General features: G+C 33.2%; 1 protein-coding gene across 2 annotated transcripts; it reads right to left on the bottom strand.

The window, feature by feature from the left end:
* Nucleotides 1–4,204: 4,204 nt before the first annotated feature.
* LOC100792398 (protein CHROMATIN REMODELING 5) lies at nt 4,205–24,600 on the bottom strand. 2 transcript variants are annotated; one of them, XM_006595705.4, is made up of 31 exons: nt 24,124–24,600; nt 22,341–23,234; nt 22,142–22,200; nt 21,511–21,948; nt 19,482–19,706; nt 19,211–19,294; nt 18,969–19,028; nt 18,769–18,872; nt 18,475–18,526; nt 17,223–17,286; nt 16,163–16,256; nt 16,000–16,087; nt 15,790–15,924; nt 15,015–15,206; nt 14,858–14,925; nt 13,073–13,166; nt 12,830–12,954; nt 12,668–12,731; nt 11,232–11,444; nt 9,847–10,089; nt 9,663–9,773; nt 9,392–9,481; nt 9,039–9,221; nt 8,809–8,889; nt 8,429–8,665; nt 7,276–7,431; nt 6,996–7,173; nt 6,730–6,911; nt 5,462–5,809; nt 5,289–5,382; nt 4,205–5,171 (listed from the first exon to the last, which is right to left on the bottom strand). In XM_006595705.4, exons 2-31 carry the CDS (start codon nt 23,095–23,097, stop codon nt 4,696–4,698), a joined length of 5,295 nt encoding a protein of 1,764 aa, XP_006595768.1. In that variant the 5' UTR covers nt 23,098–23,234; nt 24,124–24,600; the 3' UTR covers nt 4,205–4,695. The 2 variants fall into 2 exon arrangements, with proteins under 2 accessions (XP_006595768.1, XP_003545390.1); XM_003545342.5 differs by lacking the exon at nt 24,124–24,600 and adding an exon at nt 24,019–24,037.
* Nucleotides 24,601–25,700: the final 1,100 nt, after the last annotated feature.

Genomic DNA, 25,700 nt, shown 5'->3' with positions numbered 1-25,700 from the left:
AGGAAGGAAAAATTAAGACTCTTGTTTAATGTGGTTATGAGTTTTTAGTTTTCTGTTTTCAAACTTAAATTTTAAAAAAATTGTTTGGATAAAATGGGGTTGAAGGGGTTTTTAAATGAATTGTAAAATCATTTTAACTCACATTTGCAGGTTTTTTAGTTTTATGTTTTTAAAAGTTGTTTCATCTCCTTTTAATATATTCTTTCACTCTTTACTTCTCACTCGATTTTTTTTCCTTTCTCATTCAACTTTCATTAGAGGTGATAAAATGAGTTGAGTTGATTAACTCTACATGGATCTTGCTGAAACAATCTATGATACTTTCTTAACTTGATAAGATTGTGTTTTGACACACAAAAAAAAAAATTACAAACCAATTTTTTAATGAACTTGGGCATCATTTTAAAATTTCAAATTAATGAAAATTTTAACCCAACTTGCTATAAACCACTATCCATATTGAGTTCATGAATCATGATTGACCTAACCAAAACCTACTAAATAAAATGTAGGATTAAAGCTTTAAATTGTGAGCACAAATTTAATTTGATCTTTTAAAGCTCAATTAGACCATGTCCCAATTGAGGCTTATTTTGAAGGGAAAACATAATATTTTATTGTATGAGAAAAAAGTTAAGCATTGATAATATAAAAAGTTTTACTTCATCATCCAATCACAATTTATCGTGTATGGTAAGTTCCTTGACTTTTAAAATAAGTATCTTAAAATAATTCAAACGATGATAGTGTAAAATTATTTTACACTATCGATATAGGCATTAAACTCTTATTTTATTTTGAAACATTATATTAACTGAAACTTAAAAATAACAATATAATTAAAGTTGTAAATATTGAGGGTGTTAATAAAATTGATTCGATCCAAATTAATGAAAACTGAATAAAAAAAAATGAATGAATCAAAAATTGAAAAACCAAATTTTTTTATTAGATTGTATTTGATTTTAGAAACCAATTCAAAGCAAACTCATAGATATGTATATTCATTACTATTTTTATTTCTTTTATATTTATAAAATTATCATATAACTTATATCTATTTAAGAAAAATATATTTAATTAAAGATATTTTTATATTATTAGTTACATAATTACATATAAATAAAATATCTTATATTTTAAATTATTCTTTATTATTTATTATATATCTTATATTTTATTTAGTATTTTCTAAAAAAAAAAGTTATAAATAAGATTAAAATTGAAAATTCAAATGGATTTAAATTGGATAGGATGAAATTAAAAGTTTAAACTAAATAAAAAAAGGTAAGATACATGCATGAATATGTAAAAAAAATTACTTAGAGTTCTCATAGGAGGAGTTGTTGTGTACATGCTCCTGGAGATGGATGGTCGTTTCACCGATGAATGCCAGTGTGTTGTTATCTCATAGGAAGAGTCGTTGTCTACATGCTCCTGGAGATGGACGACCATTTCATTGATGAATGTTATTGTGCTCTATCTTATAGGAGGTCTGATGCTTTCGTAGTGGCATTGTTCCTTCAAACAATGGTTCAGTCGCCGAAGACAATTGTTGAACGTCATTGCGCAGCTTTTCTCTATGCGAAACTTTACATTACCAAACTTGTTGCATCGCATGACTTCTTCGCTGTCTTTGGTTTCAAGTTAGATTTTTGTCACCGTAGTGTTGCCTCATCAACAGAGGGTCGCCCTTGAGACTAACTTAGCTTGCTTCTTCCTGGAGTTTTTCATCATTCATCCTTCAGCATGTATCAGCTTACACCTACTTATGGGTTTTCATAGGAGCAATCATTGTTTACATTGACATCAACTATTGTCGGAATAGTATGAGGTGGTTAAAAATAAAAAAAGTTCAACATCATATATATATATATTAGAATATATATAATAAAACCTTGAAGACTTGAAGTTGATCCTTGGTCTTACAAAATCTGTGATGGTCATACAAAATCCATTATGGCCATGATCAGAAATTGGCGATGATTTGTGATCAATGATTAGCTCACCTTAGTCGTGGCTGATAGCGCAATCATCTTGAGTTTACCACGATTGTGGTTCACATGTCAATGCCCTAATTGCATCAAAATTGTATGTTTCTCGACTCTTTTCAGCATGAAAACTTTTGGACACGTGTTGCACAAACTAATACTAAACTGCGAGTTTTTTCAAAAAAATAATAAATAATATGTCAAAATGCATGAACACGAAAACTTGGCTGACTTAATGTTACTTGCCACAGTGTTAGCTCATCAACGACACCTTGGCCTTGAGGCCAACTTGGTGCAGTTCTTGATGGAACTCTTCATCATTAAGCACATATCAGTCTTCAGCTACCTAGGAGCTCTCATAGGAGGAGGCTTCTTTTTATCTCCTTTTGGAGATGGACCACCACCGTTTCACTGGTCTCCTTGCGTCGTCACCAAAGCCTGACGACGACGACGCGTTGGAGCCTCATGTTTAGTTTTCGATTCTATGTAATTTCATTTTGATTTTGTTGATTTTATAAGGTTTGTTTGTTCATTTTCGTGTTTGTACCAGCCCATAATGGTGTTCTTGCTGTTTGGTTGTTGTTTGTTTCACTAATCAATTGATTTTACAATGTTCGTTTCATCTTGTTTGTTCGTGTTCCTGTTTCTTAATGCCACCATTACCAAACATAGTTGTTTTAATCTCGTCAATTGTCTCCGCTTATTGTAACTTCGTGTTTTTTTTTTTCATTTCATACAGGAAAGCTAATTAACTAAATGGATCGATGGATGTGTTGTTTTAGTTCTGGTTGATTTTTATCCTCCTATTTTGTTTCTTTCATTTTCAGTTATATTTTTTAGATGATCAATCAAAAAAGAAAAAATAATATATATGTATTTAAAACGTTTACCATCTTACAAATAGATACCTTTAACTCTCATTTTATCTCAATCAATACTTAAACTTTTATCATTGTTTTAATAGGTTCTTCCCTTGACTTAATGCTAAATATATAATTAACAAAGTCTATTTATATCCTTGATTTCAATGAATTACAATGGTTGGTTATTTTTGTATTTAAAATATTAAAATAATATAAAATAGTTATTAAATATTAAAAAAAACAGTTATTTTTTAAATTGAAAGAAAAAACTAAAGAACCCATTTAATGAAATGTTTTCCCTGGTTGATGATTTGCAGGAATCAATTCCTTTTCTGATATGCCCGTATTCCACAATGCCCCTCATTGTTGATGTTTGGCCGTAGAATAAAATGAAGCTACCGGTGGAAGCTTTACATTTCATGTTTGTATTTTCAAGTATATTTAATCTACCAATATAAATGAACTTAAGAACAAAAGATATGTCCCACTAGTTAGTACTTATAATAATCAAATTATAATGTATAATTTTTCTAACAACTCTTACACTACAACACTTCATATGATAATACTTTACTCAATATTTTTGTTGATCAAAATTTTCCACGAGTTATAATTACTTTTTTGAGAAGTGTTTCGTTTTCACTCACGTTTTCTGAAAAACTTCTCAAAAAATTACTTATCTCATAATTACTTTAGATCAAACACGTTTAATTGTAAAATTATCAAGTGATAGGTTATTGAAAAATCTCTAGATCTCTCTCATCCTGATATTGATTCATCCGGGAGCCATGCATGAATCATTGAAATCCTGCACTTAATTTCTTGAGCTGGTCATAGCAAAAGAATAAAACAAGATCCAAGAATAAACTATATTATTAGTTATGATTGTCAAAGATTAATATTCTTTTTGCCTTAAATTAGAGACCACAAATGTCCTCCAACCTACTAACATATCAACTCCCACTAGTTAGCGATGCATGACTATCACTAATTCAAAATTTTTTTACATAAGATTAGAATCAAATACAGATTTTTTCGTTAAATAAATTATTCTCACTCATGTAAACGCAATAAAATCTCATACTAACATATCAACTCTTTAGATTTGTCAAAGATTGATATTTAAATTTAAAGGAAAGGAATAATTCAAAAATCTTAAAAGATGCTGGAACAATGTCTGGGTACATGCATTCTATGACTTACTGGAATCGCATCAAACTTCAATCGAATGAAGGAAACTTAGGCAAGAAGCCGAGAAATCACTTTTCATTCACTATGCTGAGTAAAAAAAAAAAAAAACTTTTCATTCACTATTCACTAATGAAACTCACTTGAAGGAGCTACAAAATCTCGAAAATTAAAGCTATAATTACCACAAAAATCCAATACATTTTTTGTCTACATCAGCTAACATAATACTTTATGGGGTGAGCAGTAAAATCGAATAAAATTGCATTATTGACAATGTACAGTTTCCTAAGTATGTCTATAGCAAGTGGGTAAAACTCTTCGCTTTTCAAGATTTTCGCCATGTCACTTTGCTTGGTCATATCTTCGAAGGAGTAGAAATCAAAAAGGAAAAAGAAACAATTGGCAAGACTAGTTTTTCATCTTGCATTAGATCTTTTCGGCTTCAGCCATCTTCAAGGATGTGAATCCCAGTGTAGGGATATTTCTCATATCCGCCAAAACACACCAAAAAGGGATCCGCAAGGTCTTATTCGCATGGGTGGAAGAAAAAAATTCCACAGAATGTACAATTGCTGAAGCTGTATAAATGCAGAGTGAAAGCCAACAGCCAACACTCTTGTAATCAGCCACTCTAATCCCCACCAAGCTGGTTACTTTATACCTGAAGAGAAGCCTTGTCTTGAAGGAAACCCACCAGGTTGTGTCCTATAAGGTTTCTCACTAGCAAAGCGTTTGTCCGATGGCCCAGCACCTAGGATCCCGAGTGAGTTAGGATCAGTAATCCGGATTCCATTACTTAAGGTCCTTTGAGGTGGTGGCTGACCCTGGAAATGATTGTCACTTTCAGTTCTTCTTCTTCGTTTCCATGCCTCAGATTTCCCAGTATTATCAACTGGTTCTGGCATTTGATAGGGAGCCATATTTTTTAATCCTCTCTGCCTCTCCATATGGCGATGGAATGGATTTCCATTTCTGCTAAATGAAACAGATACTGACCCATTGGCGTGAGAGGGGCCAACCCCTGCCTCATTTTGCTCCTGTCTAAGTTTGGAATATATTTGATGAAGCCTCTCCCCTGAAAGATGGGAAAAGGTGGACACATATTTCCACAGTCGCACAGTCATTCCTGTAAATAAGCAAAAAAAAAAAAAATCTTAAGAGGCAATAGGAAACCAACAACAAAAACAAAAGGATTTCATACAAGAACAAAACAGAAACCTTTCCAAGAGGAATGAAAACTTACTATCTTGCTTATAGGGTTCCTGTTCATGTTCTAGCACAATTTGATCTATCCTTCTCCCAAGAAGTTGTAAATAGTTCCGTATTTTTGAAAGCACCTAAAGTAGGGAGGCAGTAAACAGTGAGACATTAAAAAAAAAAAAGACGCACTACAAGGAAATAAGCCAAAAGACATACCTTTTCCTTTGGAAGATTGGCACTAGTTTGCTGCAACCTGTGAAGACGTTTCAAAGTTTTCATTTCTTCAACCATCACATCTTGACACCATTCCATCCATTTTACCTCCTTAAACTGCTCATATACTTCCTCATTGTCAGACATTTCACCCTCTTCCTTTACTATAGATTCAACCTTCTGGGGTTTCTGAAATCTATCCTTTCTCATTTGGACATTAACAGAACTCGATTTTTTCTTTTTCTCCTGCCCACGTAACAGTGAGATATTAATCATATTTTCTCTCTCTTTCTTGGAAGGCTTCCGTCCAACTCTGCTGTTGGCATTTTTCACACCAAGAACCGCAAGTTCCTATACAACAAGAAAATCAAGACATCATGGTAAGTGACAAACAATGAAGATAGTTTCAACAAAGAACGTAGCATCTATCAACAAATGAAGGTACACAGGAAGAATTAAAAAAGCTTAGTAGGAAAGTAGATCATAAATTGGTGGGAGGGGGATTTTAACATGCACATGAAAAGATTGGGGTATTGCTTCAAATCATCTTTAATCACTGGAATACACAAAATGAGTGATAAAAAAATGGCAGCATTCACATTCTTTTGGTACACTAAAAAATCAACAAATTGGTAAAGCATACGTCTTGGAACATGTCACAGAAGTGGATACTATGAATGCAAGTCAAACAAAAATTCAGGGCTATGCAGGACAATCATTAACGTGGAAACAAGTCCACTAATTTACAAGAATGAAACGAAAACAAACAAGCATGCATGTAAATCATATAGCCAAGATGATAGAAAACACGGCCAGAAATCTACTATTTACGTAAGTATTAAAATAATCTTGATTCTGAATCAGATATCAGTCTGAGATTAAACACTCATATACATTCACTCAACAAAATTCCCTTCTCCCACAACTTTTTGTCAACTCTATTCTGAGTAATAGCATGCATATTACCCTCAAATTCACTTTATAACCACCGTACTAACATGTGTAGCTTCTCCACCTCTTATTCTCTTCTTTCTAGTAAATACCCTAGTGATTGGGATATAATATATGTGAAACATTAAATACCAAACAATGACATGAAGGGTAATTAACAAATTCTAAAAGAATAGGAAGCATGTAAAAGCATTAGAAACAAAGAAAGAGCAAAGAAGAAGCAAAAAAAGAAATTAAAGATCCCTTGGCAGATTCGTAAATTGTAAATGCAGAAGAAACAAAAAAAACATAATACTGAAATTAGAATTTAGGTAATATACTTGCTCCAGAAGGGCATTAGCACGGTCTTTCAAATTTGGAGCTCGTGGCAAGAAAGTTTCATGGTGTTGAAGTTCTACAGGTGCAATTTTTTTCGTAAGGCCAAGTCTTTCATCTAATCTAATAGTTTCCCAATTACCAAACCCATGGTAATGTATTCCAAGAAGCAATCTAGCATCATCAACTGAAAACAGGCAAAATACAATTAGCAAAGCAGCAATAAAGTCAACAGAATAATAACACAAATTATACAAGAGGATACACCTACTTTGATTCCATCCACAACCTTTGGACCAGTTTGATGGTTTGAGATATGACAGCACACGAAATTGTGCAATAGGATCTTCATATCGACCAATGCGCTTTGCCAAAAGTTGAAGTTGTTGGACACGGGTAAGTAGATCATTTGCCTTCACTGGTACACCAAAAAAATCCAGCAAAGGCCCCTGGATGCAATATTATTACATGTTATAAGCTTCTAAAAAATTAAGAATACGAATAACCATTTCAAACCCTATCTATTATAGGGAACTTATCGTTAAACCAACCTTTGCATCAAGATTTCCAAGTTCTACTGCTTCTGTACAGCCATCAATAAGAGCATTGAAAAGTTCAATCTGTACTCCAGGTGGAGCAGCCCCAACAGCACCACCAACCTCGGCAACAATTAAGTCAACTTGGCTCTCATTGCCATATTTCATAACCTGGCAAATTAATTGAGGATGAACATAAAACAGGAAAAATTATTTACTGCTAAAGAAAATAACAAAATGAAGCATTTACAAGACATACATGCACAAACAGCAAACATAAGATGATAATGCACAATAAAAGAAAAGCCCAAAGAACAATAAAAAGAAAAGGTTATTCATTAACTCAAGGGAGCTATAAATGCAACGTCAACACACCCACTTGCTATGACCCACAGGGCAGTACCACAATTAACTCTCATAAAAAAGGAGCAAGGAAGAGATCTTAGATGCTGACAAGGAGTAGATCACTCCCTACTTAAACAGAAATTAAAGAACAAGTACATGTGACCATAAAAAGCATGTCATTTCTGTAACAAAAACAGCAAAATTTGAGAAAGCAAACACTTTCCAGTCACCATGAACTCCATTTTGAGCTGGCTTTAATTCATAGTCAAGCTTAGCCTAAGACTCTCATGCATGCACACAAGTCCATGAGTATATACAATTCTTGAAGAAAAGAATACATATTAATTGCTTGAGTAATGTATACGGAAACAAATTATAGTTTTATATTAAATATATTAGTAAAAAAACAAATTATAGAATCGGATAGGTTAGAAATTCAGTGCCACCTCAAGCTCATAGCTTCATTAATCCATGCATAAGCCAAAAATTTAGCCTATCCAAACGGCTAAGTAAAATATGAAGAAATAACTATTCAGTTCTATTCTGCTCAACTACCATTTTATGGCCGTCTCAGACTTATAATCTTTACAATACAAACTTCTACGTTCTAAAGTTTAAATGCAGATCCTACAGCACCTAGTTAGCTAACTTTTTCAGAATGGAAGAGAGAAAATAGCATGAGAATTAGTGGGATGAAGATCATCAACAATATATTAATTTAGGAAATGCTTAGAAGGTCTCCAATATAGGAAGATAACAAAAGCAATAGATTTTGTTTATAGCGAGACAACACTGAAAATTGTGAGAAGTAATAGAATCTTACTGAACGAGAAAAACGAAGTGCGTCTCTTTTAGATAAATTCCCATATGACCAATTTCTCACTTGGACAGATGCTCCCTCAATCATTGGTACTGCAGGAGCGGAATACTCTGCTTTCCGACGTTTCGAAACTCGGTCAAGTGGTTCAGGTTCCTTCTTTTTTCTTTTATTACTTTTTTCAGATGGATCAACTTCTGCATAACTTTTAATATTTCTAGCAGATCGAGGAACAAGAGCTTCCTAAAAGAACCAAGAAAGATGAGGCAAGTAAAAGAAAATCATTTTAAGCATTAACTGAAACAAACATTACACAAAATTATTAGAAACTCAACAGCATTTGAGAACTTTTTTAATAATCTATCTATAAAAGAACAGGATCAAACCTCTGCTTGGAATACAGCATCAGGCTTTATCCAACGGCTCCAGAAACTTCCATCATCTTCATCATTGCAAAAATTGGCAACCTGTAAAATGTAAAGCGAAGCAACTTAGCAATTCCTCAGCAAATACAAATCTATCTCTTCCCAAACCAGAGAAATAAAGATGACATTAACAAAAAAATCAATTTTAAAACAGAAACAACAAAATTCACAGTACTGTCCACATATCTTGCCTTAAAAGCACCCAATAACGCATTTCCTTGTTCCCCGTCAGCTTCCTTCTCTTCAACTTTTTCTGCTCTTTCAAGAATCTCATCTATATTCATACTTAAGAGTTGTTTCTTGCTTTCTTCATCATTTCTTTCTTCCTTAAAGAGCTCCTCTGCTCCAAATCGTAAGATTGCAGACAGCTCATTCTGTCATTTCAGAAGCAAATGATTGGTACAGTAATTGTGTAATTAAATATAAAAAATAAAAAAAAGAAACCAAGTCTGCATAAACTAAAACAATTCAATGCAGTCCATAAATGATGAAAGCAAGGTAATGAATATTCACATGAAATTACAGTTTTCACAAATGTCCTTACTTTGTCAAAATAACTTCCTCCTTTTTTGGCTTCTTTCTTCTCCAGTCTACCCTCTGCATTTAGTTTTTGAATCACCAAGTGGTCCAGAACCTATGGAACATGTTCACATGAAAAATGATATAAAATTGTTGACCTCAAGGCATGGCAATAAGCAATTGAATGTCTTTTAGGGAAAAAAAATGCATTAAACATAAAAATATAGGATGCCAAAGTTGGAGAAAAAAAGATGAAACAAAAACAGCCACCAGATATCTAATGATTTTTAACATACCATTTTCTTCTTAGCACGTTCCAGAATATCTTCCTCAACACTTTTGCTTGTAACAAATCTATATATGTTAACAACTTCTTGTTGTCCAATTCTATGAGCTCTACTCATTGCCTAAAAGACATAAAAGTAACAGTAAGCACCAACTATTTCATGGATTAATAATAAAATTATATCAGCTGAATACCTGCAGGTCATTTTGAGGATTCCAATCAGAATCAAATATTATAACAGTGTCTGCTGTAGCAAGGTTGATACCCAGACCTCCTGCCCGTGTTGAAAGAAGGAAGCAAAAATCATCACTACCAGGTGCATTGAAATGATCCATTGCTTGTTGTCGAAGCTCAGCTTTTGTACTGCCATCAAGCCTCTGAAATTGAAACCCTCGAAGGGACATATACTCTCCCAGTATATCTAACATCCTAACCATCTGCATTACACCTCTGTTAAGTTAGAATCATCCTACACTAATCCTTAAAGCATATTTCTTTTGTTTCAAAAATTAAAGCAGACTAGGATGCTTGGACAAGCAACATCAATAGTTAGAAGTTATTTATGATATTCACATCCACCTGTTCATGAATTATACACAAGAAGTAAGTCCTAAGTCAATAGTGAAAGATTTAAGACTTCAGAGAGACCAGCAATCATCTTTGTTCACCAGCAATCAGTAATAGATCAATCACTATTTTTGTCAGCAGTAGGTTTAACCTAATCAATTAAATGAATTTTTGGTTTCAGTTCATAGATTATTCAAAGGATTTGAGGTCTTGAAGAGCAATGTTGATCAAATTATTTCCCTATTTTTTTGGATCTGTAATAGATCAATCAGTATTTTCATCAGCAGTAGGTTTATCCTAATCAATTAAATGAATTTTTGGTTTCAGTTCATAAATGTTGAGCATTAGGACTTGAAGAGTAATGTTCACATAAAAAGATAAACAGTCAGGTAAGAGATAAAAAAATTATTCAATTGTCACCCTTTAACACATGCACATACACAATGTTCAGCATATTGGGGGTGGGGGGACTTCAAACAATTAGACACCAAAATTGATTCACTAGAGCACTTGTACTGTAACATATTTTAAGGAATGGTTCACACATCAATAACAGGAGAGTTATTGTCATTGACAGCTGACAAAAAATTTCAATCTAATTTCCTTCCCTAGTTCTATTAGGTCAATTAGAAGTGCAAGAACAACTTATTCTTTCAACTACCACTGGTAGAGTAGATAAAATGACAGCTAAATGAGCATGCTTAATAACACCAAGAGACAAAAGGCAGAAATATATTATAGTTTAATATGATATACGTCATTGAAATACATTCCACACCACCAAGTTTAAGTGAATAATTGGCACATAAAAATGTGATCACACAAACATTCCAGTAGATCATCTTTAAAACAACTAAAAGAACATTTTATATTTATTGCAACTGAACAAAAAGTAGACTTCATAGTTGAGCTAAACTAAAGAAAAAGTATGATGAAACATTGTTGAGCTAAAAGCTTCCAATTATATCAAGAAGCACATCCACTAAACCAGTTTTAATTTTCAACAACAAACCTGAGAGAAAATCAAAACACGATGCTTGGTTTCATGCAATTTAACAAGGAGCTTGTCAAGTATGACAAGCTTGCCACTGCTAAAAACAATTCTCTCTAGTTTACTGTTGTCACTACTTCCTGAGTCCCCACCATAGCCATGGTCAGCACTTTCAAACAAGAAGGGATGGTTGCAGCACTTCTTTAATTCCACCACAATATTTAAAAGAGAAACCTGAAATTTAGCAGAAAAAGATTAGTGATGATCTTTGAAGAGAAAAGAATATAGAAATATACATTATGAATTAAAACTTCTCCGAATTTTGTCAGTCCAGATGATAATAAACAGATGCAACATTTCATTTTAATATCTTCTCCCTCTTTTTTTAATTCATTTTGGGTATTTTTTATTCATAATATTTTCTCCCTCTAATTGAATATTACCAAAAAAAAAATTAAAAAAACTGTACCTCAGCTCCTTGACATGCACATAAATTTACCTTATACTGTATTTTTTTTCACTTACATAAAAAAGGGAAAAAGCTTAAATGCCCCTTAAACTTTTCTCTTACAAACAGACACCCTAAGCTTTAATTTTGTCTCAATTCAGTCAATTAATCCTTAAACTTTATCTCTTTTGCAAATAGGCACCATGAACTATATTTTTGTTTCAATCAATCCTTAAAGTTTACCTCTTTAGCACATAAATACCTAAATTTCAATTTCATCTCAATTAATTCTTAAAAAAATTATTCCTTTCATAAATAATCTCTTACGTTAAAATAAATTGAAGTTAAATTACCAACAAAAAAGAAATTTATAAATTTTTCCAAACATTAAAACATAATAAAATTTATAATTAAAAAACAAAATGAATTTTTTTTAATTAATTTTATTATTACCCCTTTTTATTTATATATCTTCTAACTAATATTATTTATTATATTTTAAATATGAAAAATGAGTTGTAACAAAAAAAATCAAAGAATACATTTAAGATAAATAACTTGAAAAAAAATATTCATAAAACGGATCAATTTTAAAGATAAATTGAAATGCAATTAAAGTTCAAGGTCTCTATTTACAAAAAAGAAAAGTTTAAATATCAATCATAATAAATTTAAGTTTATGGTGTCTATTTGCAAAAGAGGTAAAGTTTGAGGATTAATTGAGACAAAATTAAATTTTAGGGTGTCTATTTGCAAAAGAAGTAAAGTGTAACGGAGTTTAATGTTATTTTCCCAATTAAAAAAAGAAATCTTAGAAATAATAAACTGCACTAACTCTCTATAGCTTGCTACTTTTGACAATCAATGAAGTTTGCACGGTGGAAAGAAACCACGCATCAAAGCCAAGTATTGGCATTTCCTATTTAATTAGCCATCATCATGATGAAAGCACATCATCCATGTACGTTATGAACAAATGATTGTTAGAAACACAGGATAGGGATGTAACCTGATTCCCACGAACTCCTTTGTTCAAATTGTGAAAATTACGTTCCAAAATCCACTTATAATACCTACACAAAGGAATACATCAACAGGAATTTAGAAAATGAACTTACGATAATAGTATTTTTCCAAAAGAAAAAAATTTCAGAACTAAAATTGCACTTACTGTTTCTGAAGAGGCGACATTTCAACCCTAAGGATACGCTCAATTTTGGGGGGTAATGATTTCTCCACATCTTTGATAACTCTTCGAAGTATGTGAGGTCTCAATTCCATATGCAGATTTGCAAGCTAAAATAAAATAATTTATGCACATCAAATTACAGTGAGGCAGACGTCGAGAATCTTAAGATCAAGGAAAATCAAGAAGCAGAGAAAAAAAGTAAAAGGTATCCATGACAACTTATACCTCATTCTCATTAAAAGAGCTCAGATTTTTATAGTTTTGAACAAATTCATCCTTGCTCCTGAACTTGTCTGGATCAAGGAAATGAAGCAAAGCCCTACAAAACAGGGAGGGAGAGGGGAGGGGAATTGTCAAACAAACAAGAAAACCAAAGCAAACAAAATACCAGACAACACACATAATAGAAATCAATTTGGTGGACATATAATAAGAAACAATCAATCGAGGGAGTCTCCCAAAAACTACTAAACTGTGTATTTGTAAGCTTGCATAAATATACATGCTATTTATACAGTAATGAAAAGTAGGAGTGCAAGCGAAACAGACCCAATCCACGAACTTGCCCAATCTGACCCTACCAATTTAGAATTTTGTGGTTTGGATTGGGTCATTGAGTTGGATTTGTTTTATTTTTATGCACCCAATTGTAATTGGACTGGCTGACGGGTTTTAAATTTTGGACCCGATCAAAACCCAACCCAACCTGCATACAAACATAACAAAATAGTAATTATATATTATAGGCAAAATTGCATTTTTGGTCCCCCTAGTTATCTCCAATTTCAATTTTTGTCCCCCTTTAAAATTATTGATGCATTTAGTCTTTCAATTATGTTCAATCCCGTAAATGTGACCCCCAAGTCCAGATTTAGACGTTAACTGTTACAAATGAATGTTGACTGACACGTGTCACATTCTAATTAGACAATGACTGTCACGTGTAACATTTTGATTGGATGTTGACTCTGTGGACAATGAAAATGTATTGTTGTTGTCAACGTCCAATCAGAACATGACACATGACAGTCATCGTCCAATCAAAATGTGACACGTGGCAATCATCGTCCAATCAAAATGTGACACGTGGCAATCAACATTCCTTTGTAACAGTCAACGTTTAAATCTGGACTTGGGAACCACATTCACAGGATTGAACATAATTGGAGGACTAAATGCGTCAATAATTTTAAAGGGGGACCAAAATCGAAATTGGAGACAACTAGGGGGACCAAAAATGCAATTTTGCCTATATTATATAATTAAACTTAATAGTAAATTACTAATATAGAAATTAGAAAACTTTAAAGGTTAAAGTCACTCAGTCTCGTAAGCCGCAATAGTGTTTCTCCCTAGCATCGTCTTAGTTGCTTGCCGTCATTGCCATAGTTGTAAAACCATAATTGAAGGTGGCATGAAGCAAATGAACAAAGGAATGGAGTTGGTTGACTTATCTTTTGTAAAACAATGTTATATTTATCATGAGTTGTACAATGTTTTACGAACACTGTTTTTTAAAATTATCCCTTACTTTTTTTGAGTTTAAGGATTTTCTTAATTTTTTTATAAGACTTAAAGATGTGGTTATTTTTAATGACCCAACCTGATACCCAATACAATCCAATCAAATTAAAGTTGGATTGGATTGGATTGTAAAAAAAAAGAAGGTAAACCCAACTCAACCCAATCCAATTAAGTTGAAAAACATACAAAATTCAACCCAATCTGGGCCACTTACACCCCTAACGAAAAGGCAAAAAACAAGAATAGAAGCACCCTTGTGGAGTAAGACCGGAGGGAATGCCATGATGTAAGTTGCTTTAAATGGTTAATGTAAATGTAAAATGATATACAAAAAACTCATCATTTACTAGGCCACACATCAAGCAGTTAATAATATTATTATATTCAGTAATAACATTTATTAACACTTATCCATACAACAAATCCACAAAAGATGTAAGTTTCCTTTTCGACAAGTCAAATATGAAAGGAAAATGTTAATGATACCATAGTTCTTCCACACTGTTCTGTAGAGGAGTACCGGTGATAAGCAACTTGTTCTTGGTGCTAAATTCCTAAAAGATTAGCACAAAAACAAACCATAAAATATTAAACTCTATCATAAACAATCACAGAGAAATAAATTAAGACAAATGTTACATACTGAAAGTGTCGTGTACAACTGTGCCTCACTATTTTTTAGCCTATGAGCCTCATCCACCATCAGATAATTCCATTTTATCTTAGAGAGAACAGCCTTATCCTTCAAAACTACTTCATATGTAGTCAACAGTGCATTGAATTTTATTGGCTTCCCAGGTTTTTTCTCATTATAAAATTCATATTGTTGACAAACCTGCCACAAAATGTAAAACAAAAAATCATATGTAAAAGAAATAAATAAAATAAAAAGCTTGCAGAATTTAGGCTTAAATATATTTTTTGGTCCCTCAAAGTCAAAGTTGGGGTCTGTCTTTTTAGTTCCCCAAATTAAAATTTGCATTATGTAGTCCCTCAAATTTGCAAAATGCTTGGTTTTTGACAGTTTAGATACACAATTTGTGGCGGTTTTTTCTCGCAAAAGGGACGGAAAAAAACATTTTGCAAATTTGAAGGACTAAATGCAAATTTTAATTTGGGGGACTAAAAAAGATAGACCCAAAAATTTGATGGACTAAAAACATATTTATGTCTAGGATTTTTAAAAACATAATTTAAATTCAAAGAAAAATATCCAAACCACATCCACTTACTCAGCTGAGTATAGCTTAAATTTCTTTTCATGTAGGAAGAAATAATCAAGCAAATCAAAGAGAAGTAAACATCCATAGCAATATAGGGAAAAGGTGATTAAACGCTAGAAAGACAAAGTTTGAAGCATGGAAGACTTGAAAAAATTCATAAATCATAACTTAAAGACAAACTCAGAAATGTCTCACCTCTCGACTTGCACGAGTACCAACATATATGATAATATTCATATCAGGAAGCCACTTCCTGAATTCTTTGGCCCAATTTGATAAAGTGGACAATGGAACAACTACAAGAAAAGGACCATGGATTTGCTGGGCATTCTGTGCAAGGAACAAAAACGCATGCATTATTACATTGCAAGGGCAAGTGTAATCAAATAGGAATTGATACTATACCTGCAGAAAACCAAGCATTGATACTGACTGAACAGTTTTCCCAAGGCCCATTTCATCGGCTAAAATGACATTTGTATCATTTCTCCAGCTGCAAAATGCAATACACAGATTTAGAACACCAAAAAATTAAAACATACCTTGACAAATATACAACCATGCATACCTGTTAACAAGAAAATTCAGACCCTCAAGTTGATAATCACGGAGCTTTCCACCCTTCAACCATTCAGGTTGTTCCTCAAGCTTCCGCAAACTTGCTAAACATCACAACCAAAGATTAAAATCAGAACTTACATAGATAATATCATGATATTCTGTACATGAAATAATGAACCAAAATATTCTGTATATGGTATTAAAAATAACAAAACAACCAGTAAAAGGAAATAGGCTTCAGAAGGCAGGAACTACAAATAAAAGGAAACTATCAAATAATTCTCAATCACCCCCCTCCAATCAACTTTCTCAAATTTAAGCTTAAGTAATGATAAAATGCAATTTTAGAATGGGCAGATCAAAGTTAATTGTTAATAATCTGATATATTTAAAAAAATAAGACATGTCATCTTTGCCCAGAAACAGAAAAAATGAAAAATAAAAGTTGCATCCTCTAACAAAAGCTAATACAATGTTAAATTACATATTAAGAACATGTAGAATAAAATGGTGACACATAAATGACCAAAAAATTTAGACCTGTATCTATAAGGTTTTCTCAACTACAAAGTTTATCTTTAACATAATAAATTATAAATTGTAGTTTTGCATATTAAAAATTATTTTAATAGTCTACTAAGTAGAAACGGAGTAATACAGTATACATTTTCCTCGACAAAGCAATTTTTTAAAAAAAATAAGAGAGAATGGAAAAAAATTCTCCAAAAAGATTTCACAATATAAAACTAGTAAAAAGTCACACCAAGAGTCTAATGGCTTTCCAAAGAAATACCGAATTCATACCAAAAAGAAAAGTTCAATCATGTCCCAGCCTGCTCCTATGTTTAATAGAGAAGACATGCTATTAAGACAATGACCCTAATTTGAACTAGAATCAAGTAAATCAAGACTGAGAAGTCCTCGTGATATGAACATAACAGAAGTGGATTTCTGGTACACTACAAATTATAGTGATACAACATAATTGGTAAAGGTGTACCAAATACTGTTCCGAGTTTTATTGAAAAAAGAGCACTGCCCATAAAAAAGCCGAGGAGTCTACCAACCTTTGCTCTTCTTACGCTGAGAATCTACCATCTTTCCTTGAACTGCCATAGCAGCCTCACGAGCCTGTTCAAATATGGCAGAACAAAAAGTTCACTGTAAGATAAATAGATATTATCCAAATTATCATATATAAATCTTATTAACATGTATGCATTGCAATCAATACAACAAGCAAGCCTAGTCTATTCCTAGTGGGTTCAGATGTGAGACACTCAACACTACCCTAGGAGATAACCATTCTTAGCACTGCTCTCACCCAAGCATGCACAGCACCAGAAGTTTAATTCAATTGAAAGCAGAAATACAGGAGAAAAAAATGCCCACAGACCAAGAACATTAAAAGGAAAATCCAACATAAGAGAACATAAAGATCCTGTAGTGAAAAGTCAAAGAAGGAAAAAAGGAAAGTTACAATGAAACAAGGAGAACATCTGTACTGATCCAAATCCCAACTAATAAAGGCCCAGAGCATGGGAGTTTTTGACACAAGGGGAACTACCTGTTTATCAGTTCAAAGGATGTGCCATTAAGTGTTCCATAAAAAGAAGCATGGACACTGAAGCAAAATCAGCACATACATGGATGGTATCTGTCACATACAACTGTTGGATCTAGTTGTACAGTTATCAAGAATGCGTCCAGTATTTCTGAAGCTTATTATTTTGAACACTGCCAGTCTAAGATAGTTTAGCTCGGCTCAGTAAAGATAAAGTCTAGACCATATTGGGAAAAACCCAAGTTCTACATTAGCTAGAAATAAGGCCAAGATAGAGTATATAAGTGGGGGCAACCCTCACCCTTTGAGCAAGCTTTTGGGATTGAGTTAGGCCAAAACCCACATTCTAAGAGACCATAGAAAAGAAAACAGCCAAATCAGAAATCCTAGGAATAAAAAACTACATGAAATTCTCTCTTCAGTCGTATGAGATGACTCCAAGAGCATCTGATTCTTCAGTTAGTTGTATCCCTGCATCCTATTTTTTTAAAAACAATCATGTCCTCATATCCACTCTGTATCCATACGCATACAGTCGTACCCATATTCAGAAACATAATTGTGTCAATGTGTTGTGCTTCCTATGTTCAACAACAAATCTCTCTCTCATTTAGCCATGCCATCTTAATTTGCACAAAGCCCAAATACAAGACAAATAGATGGATTATAACTTCCATAAGAAGAATGACTACAGCCAAATAACAAACTTTCCAAAACCAATACAATAATGAGAATAGAGTGAAATAGAGACCTACCTTATACTCATCAATAGTATGTTGAGCAAAAGCAATATCAATGTCCTTTTCCCTAGTACATCAAGAGTGACAAATTACATAGAATAAAAAAAAAACAGAATAGATGTCTCATAACAGAGAAAACTAACATCATAGTATCATACTTGCTAAATAAAGATCTAAAATTTTAAAACTTGGTGTACAACAATGCTTAGAGATCAATCCATCCTCCTCTCTAACATGAAGACACTCGATTCACAGAAAATGAAACAAAAAAAATATGTAAATCATTACTAAATTTTTAGAGTAGTGTACCAAGTCGCTTCAGCATAAGATAGTCCTTGCCACTTGACCAAGTATTCTGGAATAACATTGCCAGAATTATCTTTGCTGATCCTATCTGCAATTACTCTTTCCACCTGAAAATGCAAATAAACAATCCAATTAGCAAATAGAAATACATAAGAGAAAACAAGACCAAAGTAATGAAAATATTGGAATGCAGGAAACCAAACCTGACTGTTCTGTTTGATAATATCTAAATCCATCTCCTTACTAACATCATTTACCTCAATCTGCATATAGGAACAACCAAACAAGAAATGATTAAAAAAACAAAAATAATATCAATGTTCTTTTCCAAATAAACTATTTCCACCAAATAAATTTCCACAAAAACTTCTGCAATATTTATAGCCTCCAGACCTATTAAATAAACCAGAGCATCTAAATTGATTGGCTGAACTCAAACAATTACCTCCTCTCTTGAGATTGTCCTCCTGTACCTGATGTCTTCCATTATTTTCTTTGTATAATTCAAAACCTTCTTAAAACCACTGAGCTGCAATCTCACATATAGACAGAATGTATTAAATTTTGGCCAGGAAAAAAAAACTCAACATGTGAAAGTGTAAAACAACCAAACAATAAGAAGCAGGATTGTTATAATAAAAAACAGACAGACAGAAAGACAATAACAAGTGTAGCAATGATTAATGCATAATAAACAATAAGAATAAATATCATACGTTTTGCAGCTCAGCAAAAGATTTCCACAGACAGTGCAAATGTGACTGTCCTTTCCATTTTATCAAAAATTCAATCTCATTCCAATCAATTTCCGAATCAAACAAGTGACTCAGTAAAACAGGCTCTGTTGATCTATTATTCCTTTGAGCATCTTCAGCCATGCCTTTTGGCTGATGCCAGAGCACCTTTTCAATGGAGTCACCATCGTCCTCTTCAATTTCTTCCTGAAGAACACTTAAAAGAATCACATCAGTAGAAATAAATTTGAAGTATTGTATTAAGTAAATAGGAGGTATCATAATAACATAACTAACATCTCATACTCCCACCAGAAAGCCATTCCAATATAAAAATCTTAATAGCCTTATAAAATCATCATTGCTAGATTAAAGTATGGTGATCCTTTTGATAGATATAATAAACTAGAATTAAAGAAGGCGCCTACAAAAAAAAAATACATACATCCACTCCATACTCTAACAAATCTATTATCCTTCCAGAGAGATAGATTGGGAAATCTCAAACATCAAAACCAATGCAGCTGAAATTACCATCTTGCATCTTTAGCATAAACTCTGTCAAGCAATCAGCAAACCTCATAACTGAGATCTCTCCACCACCACCACCACAACAACAAAAGTAAAGAATAGAACAGCTAGCACAAATTACAAACATAAGCTAACGGTCTCCACCAAGTGGCCATATACCACTCAAAACAAAATATCCAATGTCATAAGCTTTCTCCAAGCCAGTAATCATTCCCTTTTCTCTCACTCAGACAATATACAAAGGATAAAAAACATCACCTCCTTTCCTATATCCTTAAAAATTCTCAATTTTCTAAATGCCGATTTAAAACAAGACTTGAGTGTATTTGTTCCAATTCTCCTCAGTAAAACACCCAATAAATTTAATAATCCGATCTCTTACACACGATAGTTCATGCTATAAATAATGAAAATTAAAAGAAACACCAAAATAATAGATAACTCAACAATCATCAGTTCATCACAACATAATTCCATTTTCTATTTTTTTCCCCATCACATTGAAACTGAAATAGAGGAATAGAAAATACATTATTTTCAGATTTCAAGTGCATTCAATCATACCTTCCACTTCCTACGAAACATTAATCTGAACTTTAAATCATTTTTTTTATCAGCAAAAATACTAATATATTAGATATAAACATCAGTACAAGAGGTACTGTACAAAATACACATCAGCACCAAGAAATGCAGAAGTGTGGTAGCCTAATACAAGTAGTTATCTGAACTTTAAATCATGCAATCTCACATCCACTCACCCCCAAAAAAGATAAAACACACATCTTAGAAGGGCTGAGTAGGTGGACATAAGATACTAGTTACAGTTATAAAAAATATTGGGACAACTTTTTTGTGGTCATTGATGTATCCTAATTTGGAGCCAACCATCACCTAGTGAGATAAGTATTTGTTGTTGTTGATGTATCCTAATTTGGAACAGTTTTAGCAGGTTAGGTTTAAAATGGTGATGGTAAAAAGTAGGTGAAAACTTCTGGGCACTACACAGTTTATGCAGCCCATTCATGTACTTGGTTGGAGCTGTACACTTGCAACTTTAGGGGTTTCTCTCTACTCTGCAGCTTAATTTCATTTAGCATTGTGCTTTTGGATCCACTATAGGCTACTCGGATCCAATGGTTGTTTCAATGGAATTGTGACTTCCCTCTCTTCTTTGTAATAAATAAATCTTTTTTTGTCATCAAATATATGTAAAACTTATCCTTGTTAAATATAACCACAACTTCCTAATAATATACTACCAATTTTTTTTAATCAATAACAAGAAAAAAATGTCTAACCATTAGTCATTTGCTATGCAAGTGAAAACATCCTTTGGAACCCATGTTATCCGAAGTGACACGATGATTTGAGTCTCATATGTGAGAATCAATATTTAACATTTAATTTTAGTAGATAAATAAACCCCAAAAGATAGGAGGTAGAAACCATGCTCAGATGTGTATAAAGAAGGTTGTACCTTTTGGGACTTTTTCTTTTTCCCTTCATCAGCTTCTTCACTCTCTTCACTTTCAACATATGATACCTTCCTGACTGTCCTACTAGAAGTGCGAATCTCACTGTTGCGCGAAGAAAAACCTGTGGCTGCAGATGAGCGACCATTGTTCTTGCGGACATGAACACTCCGCTTTTTAGTGCTTTTGAAATCCTCATCACTATCACTGTCGGAATCCTCCGTTGTTGACTCGTTGCCCTCAAAAGATGATTTAACCCTTCTTTGTCGACCTGATGCAACATACACTTTGCGATCTCTGGTAGATTTTATGTTTTGTCCAATCTTACCTCGTTGCCTTCCTTTAGGTCTTTTAGCATAGAAAGATTCATCATCATCTGAGACAACTATATTTCCGTCACTGTCATCATCATCATCCGAGCCTTCACCTTCCCAATCTTTATCCTGTAACATAACAACAGTTAAACCATTTGATATTCAGAAACATCCACCAAAAAACCGAGACATATTAACTTCAAAAGTCAAAACTAGAAGTAAGGCAAAAAATTTCCTCTAATGAACATATGCAAGCCCTTACTAGATAAAAGACCATTAATGAAATAGAATTCAGCAACAACAATAACCACAAATAATCAACCTTGTTTCCAGCATGACCACTTGTGGCGGGCTCAAAATCTGCATCATCAGGATCATCTTCTGCACGATGTTAACATTAAAAAATCACAGATGCTCTTCACTAATAAGAACAAGGTAATAAGGGCTAAAAATTAGCTAATTTAAAAGCAGTACTCCATACTTAAGAAACAATCTTTATAAAAATAAAATGTTCAACATACCATCAGCTTCCTCCTCTTCTTCATAATCAGCATCATCACCATCATTATCATTATCACCATCATCATCATCTTCACCATCATTATCTTCAACATCATCTGAAAACCTTGAATTCCTATGCAAAGTTCTATTTGCAGAGGTTGACATCCGTTGTGGCCATGAATTCGATTCAGTGGGCTTTTTGATCCCACCGTAATGCAATGAGTCACTTTGCTCTTCCCCATCCTGCTCATAATACTCATCAGACAACATCTCTTCAGCAGGAACATCAGAGTGACCTCTTGGACCTTTTCCTGCCTCCTTTTGTCCATCATCATCATCTGAGTCTACTCTTACCACTCTTCCATCCAATGAATTATCTTCAGACCCATCTGCATTTCTATAATCTGATCCACTTTTTGATTCCTGCCCAGATTCAGAACCATTTTGAGGGTCCATTTGCCCACAGTCCTTCCAAAATGTTGAACCCCACCTTCCGACCATAGCTGTTTTACTACCAGTAGTCTGCAAGTTTGATTCTTTCACAGCATCTCCATCATCGGCTGTTGCCTCAGTTTGCAGTCTACTGGAACCATCTGGTTCGCCATCACTCTCATACTGTGCCTCCATGTTCATATCAAATTCTTTCTCACTAGAAGTTGCATCAGTACAATCATTACCTACTGATCTATGAACTCTATTAGCATTCTGTCCTTGGCTTTTATCTTCCATGACACCATGTGAGACTGTATCATTTGAAAAGTTCCTAAAGAAAGCCATCCTGTAACATATGACTAACTTACTATTATCTTTACTTTAATCTCCACACTGTGGATGCAACTAATCATAATAAAAAAAAAAAGTGACAAAAATCCAGTGGTGCTTCAGTTATCTTCTGTCTCCCCAGTCCCCAAGACCTGAAAAACAAAGAGTGATATACAGTCAATAGAATCCTGAATGATGCTCAGCTCAAGCCATTGATCACACATTGATGATATAAATAACAAAAAAGAATCCCGTATTACAACCATCCAGCAAGTTAGAAAAGACGTAGAGGAAAAGCATCAAACCAATTTACATCTTCTGCAATACTTCTACAAAATACAAATACATACTTACAAAACCACCAAACATGCTTAACTCTTACTAGACAAATTAGCAGGTTCAAGTGTTCAATCATCAGTGACTCCAAAGAGTTGCAATTCCTTTACAGACCACTGGTTAATAAGAGAGTTAAAATTCCCATGCTATTTATTTCCACACATTCTCTAGCAAATGTGCAAGTTGAAATGAAATAACAAAACCATGCTCCAGGTTCAATTCAAGCGGAACTTGTACCAGGTATGGCAAATTCGATTTCAACTTCAAATTCTAGGTAAAAAAAACAGTCCTACATGCAATATCCTAAGTTCACGAATGAACCACATTGATCAAGGAGTGTAAGCACCGCTTCAAACGACTGTCTAGTTTAACGGTCAAAACTGAATTCCGTTAACACTCGTATTTCGCCAAAATCGAATTTCAACACCGTGCAATGCACAAAACCATCAGCATCATATCAAAAACAAGTTAATCTCCGAAAAGCAACGGCAAAACCGAATCGAAAGGGATAAAGCAACGGATCGAGCAGCAAACTGAACGAAGCTCGTCACTAAAACCCTTAAGGCTTGGAGAGCACGACCTTCGGAACAAAAAACCGACCTAAATCCGAAATCGGAACCCTAATTCCGAAACCGAATCACTACGCAATGAGTGAATCCATGCGCCGATGATGCAAGCAAGAGCGAGCGAGCGAACGACTCTCACCTTTCCACGTTCAGAGAGCGGAACAGAGTTCCGGCAATTTGGTTCGAACGGAAGGAACCGCGCCGAGCGACGGTGCGCAGGTTAATAATTGTGCGCGCTCCTCCTCCGATAAGTACACGCCGGAAACGGAATCGCCGGCTGCGAATATCAAAAGTATAGAAAAGAGAGAGAAAAAAAGGAGAGAGTAATCGGTTGATGTTTCAGGAATCGCGGTAGAGCGAGATTCGAAAGAAGAAGAGGCGGCGGCGGCGGAGAGATTGGCCGAGCGCGGCGGTGGCGGTGGCGGCGGGTGGTAACTTCCGATTTAGAGAGTTAAACGACGAAGCGATTTGGATTAAACGACCATGATGTTCAGATGAAAGGGGGAAGAGAGTCTTTTTGTTTGCCCTTTTTTTTCCTCTAGAGAGAGACACACGGAGAAAAGGATATATTAATAATTTGAGGAAAAAAAGTTTTTTCTTTTTTTATATTTGGAGAAACTTTTTTTTATTAATTTGGAGAAACGTTTTTATTTATACTCTTTCAGTCTCTGGTTTATCTTTTTTTAATTCTTTTAATTTCTGCTGCCTCATGAGTCATGGTGGCATTGGCTATTGAGTGTAACAAACTATACGAGTCCACGTGGCGATCATGTCGGGGGCTCATTGAATTCAACGGTTAAGGTAAATCCATATTTATTTCTGAATAATTCTAAATTTTCTTATAACTATTTATTATTAGTTTACTTAATTTTTTGTAGTAAATATTAATTGTATTTAATATTTGAAAGAAATTAAATATAATTATATTTTATTTATAAAATATTAATGTTTAAATTTTAATTAGCAACCTAGTTTGTGGAACGTAAAGTTAAATATTTATATTTTGTATAAATAAAATTAAAATTTATAATAAATAAATATTTTAAAAATATATAAACTATAATTAAAATTTGTAATAAATAAATATTTTAGATTTCAAATTTATGATAAATTATTTCTATTTTGATACAAAATTATTTTTAACTACTGATAATTGCTTTAAAAATATATAAATTAAATTTAAAAATAAATATAAAAATTATAAATTGAAAGAGATAGAAAATTAAGATATTATTAGATTAAAAATAAGAAACATGTGACTCAACCAGAGTAATCGTAACTTCTAAAAATAATTTTATTTAAGAAAAAATACATCCTAAATTAATTTCAATATATATAAAAAATTTAGATTGTAAGGGTGGATAAATATTTCAGCTTAAGAGAATTCCTAAAAGTATAACCTAAAAACATTTTCGTTAAAGAATAACTCACAAAACTAATGTGATTCAGGTGTATAATATAAGAGCATATATAAGAATAAAAAATGAAAATTAAGTTTAGAATTGTGGTTTATTATTCCTTTAAATTGAATAATTTTTCATTTTATTATTTATAAAATAAAAAAATCTTGAAGAATTTTATTTTCAATTTATCAAGGATATATTTAGATGAGTTTTTTTTCTGAATGGGCTGGGGAAAAACAGCTCCCAGGCCAATAATCAATTAACTTTCACCGGAGAAAACATTACAACGCAAATCACCCTCGAAAGGGTCCAA

The sequence above is a fragment of the Glycine max genome, chromosome 14 (assembly GCF_000004515.6).
Source record: "Glycine max cultivar Williams 82 chromosome 14, Glycine_max_v4.0, whole genome shotgun sequence".
In the NCBI taxonomy this organism is placed as follows: domain Eukaryota; kingdom Viridiplantae; phylum Streptophyta; class Magnoliopsida; order Fabales; family Fabaceae; genus Glycine; species Glycine max.
This window is presented reverse-complemented; position numbering and strand designations above follow the sequence as displayed.